This window comes from Trichoplusia ni, chromosome 7 (genome assembly GCF_003590095.1).
Source record: "Trichoplusia ni isolate ovarian cell line Hi5 chromosome 7, tn1, whole genome shotgun sequence".
NCBI classification, from domain to species: Eukaryota; Metazoa; Arthropoda; class Insecta; order Lepidoptera; family Noctuidae; genus Trichoplusia; species Trichoplusia ni.
Window position 1 is genome coordinate 10,230,106 of NC_039484.1, and position 12,099 is coordinate 10,242,204.

Here is a 12,099-nt window from a genome sequence, read left to right on the forward strand (position 1 = left end):
TAATTAAATTACGCGCCAAAAAGCTCAAATCACATAATAATAATAAATTACACAGTGTCGAATGTGTAAAATTCGTTAAAAACGTTAGTGTTGCCATACGACTCCCTAAGACTTTAAAATCGACGGAATCTTTCAATTGTTATCTATAAACATTTGTATTTTATTATTTCAATTCCAATTTTGACGTTGGTACACTATACTATGTATTAGACTTAATACTAATGTTTATAAACAATACAACTGTCCCTACTTAGCTCGTTTTGATCACAACCGTGCCTCTATGCAAAGCTAAAAGTGTACAATGCTTTAAAAAATAAATATTACAATACAGCATAATTTGCGTACAAATCAATTACATTAATCGAATAGGCGCTTCAGTAGGCTCCGCATATCAAGTGAACAATAATAAAATAGTGAATTAGCAATAATTCCATTATAATTAGTTGAAAATTGTTTAATAAAACAAAACTGGATACCAAAATTGTTTCATTGAATAACGTGTACAATAGACATACATTGATTGAATACTTTGATTTAGTTGCTTAATCACATAATTGGTCTAAAAGATTCTTCTGGATCACTTGAAGTTGATATTTATGCTGGGGACATTGTAACAAATATTGCTATTAGACAGGAAATATTATTTTAAGGGACAAGCAAAGCATGAAATCTGTGCAAAAAATTCACTCGCAATAACTTCAGATGAATAGGTACCAATTAAGATAAACCAAAATTGTTTACGCATTTCAATAATATCTTCAACGTCTATTCCAGCATAAGATAGGCCGAGTTGATTCAGTGTATGTTCCCAGTACAAATAACAACGTTGTGTATAACGTGTGATCATCATACTTGAATCCGAAGATTCGAGATTTTGAGAACGAGCTACCTTTGCGCAGCAAATATATAAAAATCCGCATTGACGATGGCTTGCTACGCTTATGTAGCAACATTCCCGTGGCATGTGAGCGTGTTCCTTAGTCCACGACCCACTGCAGCACGCTGGTGTCGAGCCCGCCGGTGGAGAGCAGGCGCGAGTCGTCCGGCAGGAAGCGGACACACGTCACGTGCGACGAGTGCCCGCCGAACTGGTGGCACAGCGACTGCGGGGGACACATTATTAACTAACTAAAATGCCTATCATTCATCAAATGGACCATATTTAGAACCTATTGGTATAAGTATTTTATGTACACTTATTATTTCTACATAATTTTGTATATAATCAAAAATATTAATTTATTGCATAAGATGTATTAATTATGAAAGTACTTTTCATAATAGCTGTTATTCATCTTACAATTAGCAACGTCATGTAGTTTTGCTAGCTAATGTACCACGCTGCCTAGACTGCCTCATCTCGATGGCTATTTAGTGCTAAATCACCGCTTTCCATTTCAGTATGTTGTGTTGCTAACGGGATGCCGCAGTAACAGAATGGATTCGGTCAATTTCTAAAGATACCAATTACCGAATTCCAGGGTTTAAGTTCAAGTCTCAAGCTCAACGTACTGAACGTACTTCGTAAACCACCAAGGTTACGTTCTCTATTCTTCTTCTTCGTTCCTGTCTACTGTCTTTGACACCGTCATCTACCGACCGTCAAGATTAGAAACTTTCCTGCCGAAGACCTTGCCTGCCCTTGAGTCTCGGACGGACAACTGCTACCCGGGAAGGAGATTGCAGACCCCTACACATCCGGATACTAAAGCAGTATAGTGGTGTTTCTCTTGCGAACTTAAATTCCTCGCGCGCTCGATATTTTGAATTCACCCGCAGCTCAACCGACTATTTGTTTTTTTTTTTGTAATAAATTGTTAGTCTTATTGTAACTATTATTTTATTTACACAAGCCTATCTACCTAGGACTACTACGTTACAATACTCATAAAGCAATTTAGTTGTTTACAGACTGTCACATCATTTAAACAAGGTTTTGTTGGGCATGTAATTGCTATATTTTTTGTAATTGCTTTGTGACTACTCATATTAGGTATACAAAGATCTTATCAAACATACCTTTGGTTGAGTGACGGGGTAGGCAAAGAGCTTCACTTTACCAAAGTCATCACCAGTGGCCACTAGCCGGTTATCATGAGACCTGCAAAAAGATTCAGTATCATTTAAAATTACTGATATATGTAGTTAGCTGTATTAAGAAACTGCCAATATCGAGGCAATAGGGATGATGATTGGGTATAAAAGAAAACTACTTCGTCCCTCAGTCAGATAAGAGAAAAGCATGGGAACGTATTTCTCGGTGTTGGATGGTAAGTACTTGGTTTCGGATGGTAAGTACTTGGTGTCGGATGGTAAGTACTTGGTGTTGGATGGTAAGTGCTTGGTGTCGGATGGTAAGTACTTGGTGTCGGATGGTAAGTACTTGGTGTCGGATGGTAAGTACTTGGTGTCGGATGGTAAGTACTTGGTGTCGGATGGTAAGTACTTGGTGTCGGATCGTAAATACTTGGTGATCGTAAATACTTGGTGTGGCAATATATAATCCCGGGTGTATATTGTAGTGTGAGTTTTACCGTGTGCAGGAGTTGATGTCGGTCCCGTCCGCGCTCTCTGGCCACACTCCGATGGTGGTGAAGGTGATGGGACACGTGTTGGTGGCCCACACCACGTCGCGCATGGACGTGGCTGACGGGATCTGGCGACACGTCGTCGCGTTCCCTGCGATAACACACGATAAAACTGATGCTCGGAACATACTATGTATTTATAAACAGTTCTTGTTAGGTAGTCAACTATACACATTATTTTTATTAAAATGTAATCAAATGGCTGTTAAAAATAAAATTTAACAGTATGTGGGTCTCATACGTCAAGAAAAGAGTGTATTTCATCATAAGCCATCGTTATTCTTATTAATCTTCTTCATTAGGGTTCCGTACGTCTGAATACAAAAACGGAACCCTTATAGGATCACTCGTGTGTGCGTCCGTCCGTCGCTTACAGTCAATTATCTCCGAATCTATTAGACCGATTAAGTTGAAATTTGGTCCACATATCAATTCCTGTGACCCAAACACAGAGGTGTGACGTGAGCAGATGAAATCTGTATATGGGGGGTCATTATTGGGGGGGAAGGGGAAAATTAAAAAAAAAAATCTGAAAACTGCATCGTGTGGCATATCAAATGAAAGGTCTTGTTGAGAAGATCTTAAATGTATTTTTTTGTAATTTTAAAATAAATAGTTTTCAAGTTATTCAAGAAAATTGACCATTCCCCCCCCCCCTTATCTCCGAAACTACTGAACCTAAAATTTTGAAAAAAAATACAGAAATTAGTTTTCTCCTTATAGAAACCTATAAGAAGTCCATGATATTAAAATAACATGGTAAATCACTCAATATTGTGCGTACCAACTTACATTTGCAGGAGGAATGTGTGGGAGAACATACTTTTTAACTCCAAAAACATGATAGGTAACATCGTATGGAACCCTCTTATTTTTCTATTATTTTGACTCTGTACCACTATCTTCTAAAGCGATGTTTTTTCATTATCAAATGTGTGTATTTACAAATACCGTCAATTTTGTAACTATGTCAGAATATTGATTGGAATACTTACAGAAAAGCAGCTCATAGTCTCCAGAATTGCTCCTTATGTACTGGCTGTCTTCAGACCAGTCTAAATGAGTGATGTAGCTGGAGTGACCCTGTAATATAACACTAATGTTATTTACTATGCACGAAAAATATAATTTATCTATTTATTGCGCTAACTACAATCAATTTCACCCATAAATGGTATCTCACTACTAAATTACGGGAGCGAGCTTAATTTCAGTTACTACTTACATTTATACATAACTTTAATATTATAGCCTTATTTAAATTATAGGTACACTAATACATATAAGCCAAGTCTTACTCAAGCTGGTCGACCACAATTTTTCTATAATAAATCTAGAGATGTTGGAACAGGGTGGTTTTAAAGCATATAATTTGTATCTATGTAATCTTAGCTACCACGGGATTGGGGCGTCAAAAGGACGCCAAATCAAGACTATAAAGCATGCATAATTTATTGTCAGGCCCTTCATACACGAGGCAACGCAAGTATCCAATCCCCGACAGGTTTAGGTATCTTGTGACGCGTGCCTATGCAGAAGCATGTACATTTTGTATAGCGGTAGTGGTTCGTATGAGAAAATTGTCGCGTATCGGAGTGTTGCGTCACCTTGTGTACAAATGGGCTTACCCTTCTACGTTTTTTCTCCGTGCACTAAGAATGGCATGAAATTAATGTCATTATTAGTATGCTGTTGAGATACGTTTTTTTGGGAATGGTATTAAATTAACAGGCCTTTGACTTCGTCGTGGATTTGTAAAGGCAAAAATGGGTAAGGGATCAACGATCATTTGATATATGTTATAGTCTACAGTTTGTTACGTATGTATGTATAACTGCTATATTATGTACTGCCTACAAAAATAATTCTGACAACTATTTGATCTAATACAAAATTTAATAATTCTAATTATCAAAAGCTAATGAAAATTTTATGTCTGAAAACAGAACCGAGTTTGATGAAGATTGAACTCCAACTACGTAGACAGGGTTTTTTTTATTACGTTACTGAATCCCACAGTCGGAACACTAATAAATTATGTGGAGTAATCAAGATAAATATTACCAAGCACTTCCCGAGGCGGCTGTACCTCGCGCCGTTGTCGTCGACGCGGTACACGTAGATGAAGTTGTCGCGCGACCCCAGCGCCACCAGCTTGTTGTCCGGCGAGTACTGGATCGTCTGGATAGGCTCCGTTCTGGTGAGAGGGGGTAAAGGTTAATGAAACATATTTGTAGGTGTTGTGTTCTAGATGATAATTGATAATATTGTGATTAATTTCGAAGTTGTTGAGGTCGATTGTAATATGTAAATTTATTTAAGTAGAAACGTTGAGTAAGAATTGTTTTTTTTTGGATTTTAAACTTCCTGGTAAAAGTAATCGACATGTGTTTTAATTATCCTTTTTGAGTGAAGCAAGATTTGCAATTATTTGTCTTCGAATTTCAATTCAGTTAATTTAGTTATTTTTTATATTTGTAATATGGCGTCCGACTCATTGAAAACCGCTAGAATACATGAGGAGAGTGTCCGTACCCATCCTGGTGCGCGGCCAGCAGGTCCCTGGAGTGCGGGTCGAACACGAGCCACTTCCCGCTGAGGCAGCCCACGGCCAGCACCTCCCCGCGCGCGGCCCAGGCCAGGCTCTGCGCGCGCTCGTCGATGTCCTTGCTCCACACGGTGCAGTGGCCCAGCGCGTCCCACAGCTGCAGCAGCTTGTCCCAGCCCGCCGTCGCGAACTGCGCCAGCTGCGGGTGCGCCGCCAGGCCCCACACCTCGTCCACGTGGCCTGGCCATACACAACGAGGTTTATAGTAGGCATTTTAAACATAAAGAATAGGGCTATCTGCATGTTACATTTGATGCTGAATGTTTTACTATACAGTTATAAAAGACAATAAACGTGTCCTTACCGAGTACAGCCGGTGAGAACCCAAGCTGCAGGTCCCCGTGCAGCACACAGTTGCGAGTGGTCCCCACGTATAGCTGCCGCCCGCGACCTTCCGCTAACGCGCGCACGCCTCCGTAGTGGCCCTCGATCTGATACGTATAAATTTAATCTAACTGATACTATTTTTATACTTCAATTTACTGCTGGGAAACGCACGGATGACAATCCGGGCCTTCAAATCAATGGCTTAACGGTACACATCATCTATACATTAGTACCTAAATCTTACAACATGACTTTTATCCTGAAAAGAGTAATCTAGGTCAAAGAACTCGGTAGCTTGCCGGGTAGAACGACTGGTACATTTATCTAGTACTAATAGATTAGAATCGTTTTTTTTTCTTACGGGGGAATCCTCATGGACACCCACTCCCTTGGCGGAAGTAATGGGCAGTGTCAGACTCTTTCCGTTTATCCGTTTTTTGTGTTGGTATATGGCAATGCGTTTCAATCCTGTATACGTAGATTAGAACTTTGTCTAAGGTCCAATTTGCCCCTATACTTTAATATTTCGTTACAATCATCCAACGCAGCAGTATGACTGACCACATTCTCCACACCAGCCGCGTTCATGTCGGCGTCGAACAGCACGATGCGGCCGTCCTTGCCGCCGCCGGTGACGACGTGGCCCTCCTTGGTGGGCAGCAGCGCGAACACGGCGCCGTCGTGCACGCCGCGCACCAGGCGCGCCACCGTGTTGGTGCCGCGCGCCCACACCGTGATGTTGCCGCTCGAGTCGCCCGACAGCACGTCGCCTGGACCACGCAGCGGTATAGTCAGTGGGTGGTGTTGAAATTGACAGATATGGTCCAAAGTAATTGTAAACGGTTCATTTTGAGTTATAGAGTCAAACATATTGAGCAACATATTCTGCGATATATCACATACCCAATGTTGCGACCGATGAAGGTATTCAAACGACTTAAAAGAGGGTGATAATTGTCACACTCTACTCCATTCAGCCTGGTTATAAACAGTGTTTATTACAAAATCAAATGTAATATGTAGCTACTTTTACGACAGTCTATAAAACAAGCTATAAAACCAAAGTAACTTTAAATTGGCTCTTATCAGAACAACAAATTACTTTTCAAGTTTTGTAGTAACAATTGACAATTTAATAACAAGAAAATTCACTTTACGTATTTAGTCCCAAATATGGATAAAAATGGGAGCAGTATTAATTCAATTTTGTTCCCCTCACCATTATGATTGAATCCGAGACACGTGACGTATTTGGGCTTGTCCCTGGAGTCGAACACGCCCATGCGCTTGTACAGCATGTTGGTCTGGTCCAGCGTCCAGAACGCGATGTGGTTCTTGCCGCACGTCACGATCTGATTGCGGTCCAGCGGGTGGAACTCCGCCGCCACTACTGTGTCTACTGAGCACTGGAATGGAAAAATTTTGATTAGAGGAATATTCATTAAGTCTGTTAGGTAGAAGATGCAATAAAGGTCTCAGGTGAAACCTGATGAGATAGAACAACACCTGAATGAGATTCATACGCCCAGCATCCTCTCTGTGTCTTGTAATCCCAGCACTGGGACCAAAAGAAATTTAATCCTCGTGTCGTCGAGGTTTTCACAAACATTCAAATCACATGCACTCATTGACCTCAACCACTCAGTGAAAATATAGATAAAATTGTATAATCTATCTAAGATTATACATTTTTTTTTTATAGAAATCACATTAACAGTAAAGTCAGCATTCCAGATATTGTGTTATTTCATGTATGTGTCTTTCACACCTTATTTGTATCTTATACTTGTAAAAAAATCAACCCCCCCCCCTCATTAACTATATTACCTTAGTCTCAGCCAGACAGTGTCCCTTGTCGGGGCGCTGCCACTCCCACACGGAGATGGTGTGGTCGGGCCCGTCGTCCACGGCGGCCAGCAGCGCGCCGCCGTCCGCGCGCGAGAACGTGATGCACGCCACCGCGCGCTCCATCTGCCCCGCGCCGATCACCGCCAGCGTCGCCAGCGACACCGAGTTCCACACGCGGACGTGGGGCTGGATGCGAAAAGAATAATGTGAAAACCGGTCTTGTTGAAACTGCTGTGGTAAAGTTTATTTGACTCCAGACTGTTCTCAGCTGTTTTAAACTAGAAGTAGAAGCCATGTTTTCTAAAACGGACTTCAACTTTGGACTCATAAAATGGGCATATTCCCTTTTTCAAATCAATTAACATCTTTAATATTTTGACTAGACTACGAATATTTATTATTCATTCTTAGCAGTACCAGTATTTACCTAAATTTTGTTGATAAATAAGGACTTAATTTAGGAATGAAGGTAAATTTACATAAACGTTTTAGCACTTCAATCTATTCTGTTTTCACTTCAATGTATTTCTAGCATGTAAGCCTTATTATGGCACAAATATTTTTTTCCTACGCTGACTTATAACCTGGTATCCCAACTCACCCTGGCATCAAGCCTGTCGTGTCCGGCGCACTGGCCGCTGGCTATCACCAGCTTATTCGGGTGTATCGCGATGCACTTGACGTCATCAGTGTGGCCGGTGTAGTGCCGCTGGCACTGCTCCTCTACGTTGAACAGCACCACTACTGCGGCCACGAAGTACACGATCTCGCCCGTCGGGAGGAGGTATAAGTTGCTGCGGCAGTCTTTGCCTCTGTTACAATCAATATAATATGTAATGGAAAAAATATTGAAAAAAAGATTGGCAAAAAAAATAATATGTACTAAATAATTACCACCAATTCCTTTTCTATTTTACTGTTTGCTAGATATTTTCATGCCTAACTTATTTATACCGACCTACGTGGGCTACATGTCAGATACATATTTTTAAAGATAAAAATGTAAATCTTTAAGTGTTTATTATAAGTCTCGCTCTGAACTGTAATATTTTTTTGTTTTTGTATTTTTCCACGATTAACAAAAATAAAATATTTTCGACTAAATTTACTGTTATTCAAAAGAAAGTATCTTGTCTTGACATTGAGGTGGAGTGCCAAGGCCGCCGCGGTCTCGCATGAGTGGTCAAGTTTCCACGGATGAGTCACGATCGATCAGACCGAGTCACCGCTGAAAGTGCGGCCTGCATCATTCATTCAGCTAAATTGACTTGTTGAAGGACTATCGACCCGCATTACCGGTGAAACAGCTTTGATCAACTTGTTAAGCCTACTTGATCCAATTAAAGCTTTGCACGTTGATTATGAGGACACTTTTGAATACGATAAGATAATGCAAATTTTAGCACACAAAAGTTTTTTACATAATTCAAAATTAATTCACCGGTAATGAGTATTTATTTTTGCTTGGTCCATTGACGTCAACATAAAATAACGAGAAAAACCGCAAAATTCCAAGAACAAAAACAATAATGTCTTACGATTACCGGCTAAAAACCAAATGATTCAGTATAATTTGTTTTGTTAATTACTGCACAAATCAGGCTTTGTTATTATGTTGAGTGTGGTGAGTTCGTGGCCTTGGATACAACCAGTCTGTGGTCACTCTGTCGGAACTAGACGTGTTGTGGCACCAACACTGTTTTGCTAACAATGTTGTTTTCAAAAGATCTACTTTACATCGGGCACGGCCTCCTTGCTGTAGTTAGGACTACTTAGATGACATCAAAGATTCTTGCTTGATAATGGCTATTCCTAATATAGAATCATGCTTGTCTTCTACTTCAGTTTAAATTGGCAATTTTCAGACAACGGATAGAGTCGAAACTGAGGCACACTTGTACAACTTAACCCAATAAGCTAAGACTGCAAAAAGCGATAAAATATCAAATACAGAAACCCTAATATTTCTATTTTCGTTTTAAATCAAGCCTGCGGAAAAAAATAGGCAGTAAATTTTGCTTGTTCTTTTTCCAATTCCTCTACCAAATCTGATAAACCTAATCGGATGAAACATTTAGGACCTTGAAATCAAACAATGCCTTAATGTGCGTGTCAGACTGGACGTTCCAGTTTATGTTGCGTGTTTGAGAACTAGTTCAATATACTTTTATTATTCTATAAACGATAAACATAGGTATATTACGTCAAGTACTTCCTGAGTTGTAAGTATTCCTTTATAAGGCAAATAAATTTTAAGAATATTGTATTATGTTTGCTGTTATAGTGCAATACAAAATGACTTTTAGGCCAATACTAAAACAAATTCAATTTTAGTAAAACTTTTTGGGCAGTAATAACTATTTGAATAAAAATAATGATATGTTTCTTAATGCTTTAAAGTCATACAATAAAACTCGACTGGATTTCCAATTTGGTATAAGACAATGAACTGTACAGTCACTTGCAGCGGTGACTTCACGCAATTTCTCGCTATCTTATCGAAAAGGTTGGTTGACCAAGCGTCAGGATTTCAATAACCTTGGTTTATTTAGCAATATACCGAAGTGCTGTTAGAACAAAAGCGTCGTCTTCCGATCACAAATTGAGGTAAATGATTACGAGTACTTACGTTTAGACGCACCAGATATACACACTATGAACAGATTAGGGCACCAAGTTTGCTAATGTTTCATGAGTTCAGATAGCTGGGTTTTAAAGCGAAATGTTGACTCTTATCGTATCTCTACTTTCAGTTCCGAACAATTTCTATGCGGGCGAATACTAGGTTATACCAATACGTAAACTTATTTAGAGTAAGGTATAATAAACCTTACGTGACACAAATACTCAGTAAATTTGACTGCTTTAATTGCTTACCTATTAAAGTAAATTGAATAAATGTTGGTATGTTTCTACATTCTCATAATGACGGGCATTAGGGGGGTTCCCGTCAGAATCGGTGTCGCGTTTTGGAAACACACCAAGTTGGGTGCGCGTGTAGGCGCTAATTGTGACTGTATCGACAATACAATTGGTTGATTGGGCAATGAATTTTATACAATGGTAACATAACGTCTGGAGTAAATAGGTAATGTACACATTGCATAATCGCGTAATGTACGAAAGGCAAAAAAGAGGAAATAATTTTATTCATTTCTAAAATTCACATGCTTGCCTTAAAGTATATGATTGAAATCGATATCTTATTAATACCTTATTGAATAGCTTTAATATAAAAATACCAAAAAAACTACATAACAATCACTCGGGAGCATTTATTGTCCAACCATATGTTACAAGATACAACGATGTCTATATTTGGACACAAGTTGGACCAAAACCTTGGTTTTGCCGTCCTTTTGGGACAGGATTTAAAACTGGCGATTCTTCAAATAAAGAAACATTTAGTAAACATAAGAATTGAATTGAAATTAATTTAAATTGCAGTTTTATAAGGAACAAAATAAATTAGTCCGAAAAAAAAACAGCTACGTTACATACATGAAAGTGAATTTAATTTCCGTAAGTAACTCTTTATGATAGCCCATAAATTAATTAGTTGACCTTTTATCACATATGCAAATTAGGTAATTTATTATACCTTTCAAAAATGTTTAAATATAATCTCTTTACAAAGTGCATGCATTAGCTAAATTGGTTCATTATTGTCTTTCCTCTTTACTGTAAATATATTTTTATCACGTCATAAACAGTAAATATGTGTACCATGTAGATACAGTAATTAACAAATAAGGAATGTGAGGAAATCATTAGCTTTATATCTTTATGTATAATTAGCGTACTACTTAAATTATGTGCTTATTATTAATTGATTATGTAATACGTATTGACAGTCTGTAAATAAATAAATAAAACATTTCTAAGTAACACAGACATCCCTGTCTGGTCGGCAAAAACAAATATAGACGGTTTTCACTTTTAACGATCAAGGCATAATTATGTTAATAAATAAAGTAAGGCGTATCGCGATACCTGTGACCTTTAGGAAGCTCGTCGATCGATAATGTCTGACCTAGAGGGTCCATTAATTATTCAACAGGACACATATAATACGCATTCCAATTTATCCAGACATTAGCGTGTTGGAAACAGTTTAAGGTCAAATTATGTAAAATAATTGTGTACTTACACTGATGGCTACCACATGCCTAGATATTTTGCGATAAGCCAACATGTCTGTCTTATTCTAGCCAGGAGGATAATAATTCGCAAACAGTACCATGCCACAGAATATAGAATAGTACTACGACCATGCTTGGTCGAAATCCTCTATATATTTCCTACATGTATATATGCAAGGAAAAAAAATTACTGCCTTTCAGTTGTCGAATCATCCATGTTCAGTAATCGATTATGTTTTTAGTAAGCCCTAATCATGAGCTCGCGATGTTTTCATACGAGCTAACCCGTGTTCTGTAAACTTAAATCGTTCATTTAATGACGATCCCAACCTTACGTCTGTTCCAGGAAATATCTAGCTGATGTAAAATGAGTTTGATTCTTACCTGTAGCCATAAGCCCACTCGAGTTTGAGTTTGTTCTGCGGCGGCGGCGCCACCTTCGCGGGGTCCAGGCCGTCGTGCTCGCTGGGCGCGTACAGCACGACGGGGCGCCCGCGCAGGTACATGCGCATCGACGCGTCCTCCTCGTTGTATTGACATGTGTGGGTACTGGAATGGGAACACTATGTTAGATGGAGACAGAAAA

The 12,099-nt window shown here is 39.0% G+C and overlaps 1 protein-coding gene across 4 annotated transcripts in view; it reads right to left on the reverse strand.

The window, feature by feature from the left end:
- Positions 1-285: 285 nt before the first annotated feature.
- LOC113495774 (echinoderm microtubule-associated protein-like 2) overlaps positions 286-12,099 on the reverse strand; it is a 43,702-nt gene continuing 31,888 nt past the window's right edge. For all 4 annotated transcript variants that reach the window (XM_026874696.1, XM_026874697.1, XM_026874698.1 and 1 more), the window contains 12 exons: positions 11,898-12,062; positions 7,973-8,183; positions 7,351-7,557; positions 6,743-6,929; positions 6,085-6,293; positions 5,501-5,627; positions 5,124-5,376; positions 4,653-4,785; positions 3,584-3,671; positions 2,535-2,679; positions 2,020-2,101; positions 286-1,103 (listed from right to left, as the gene is read on the reverse strand). In XM_026874696.1, coding sequence (XP_026730497.1) covers positions 978-1,103; positions 2,020-2,101; positions 2,535-2,679; positions 3,584-3,671; positions 4,653-4,785; positions 5,124-5,376; positions 5,501-5,627; positions 6,085-6,293; positions 6,743-6,929; positions 7,351-7,557; positions 7,973-8,183; positions 11,898-12,062 — 1,933 coding nt within the window. In that variant the 3' untranslated portion in view covers positions 286-977. The remainder of the gene's footprint in view (positions 1,104-2,019; positions 2,102-2,534; positions 2,680-3,583; positions 3,672-4,652; positions 4,786-5,123; positions 5,377-5,500; positions 5,628-6,084; positions 6,294-6,742; positions 6,930-7,350; positions 7,558-7,972; positions 8,184-11,897; positions 12,063-12,099) is intronic.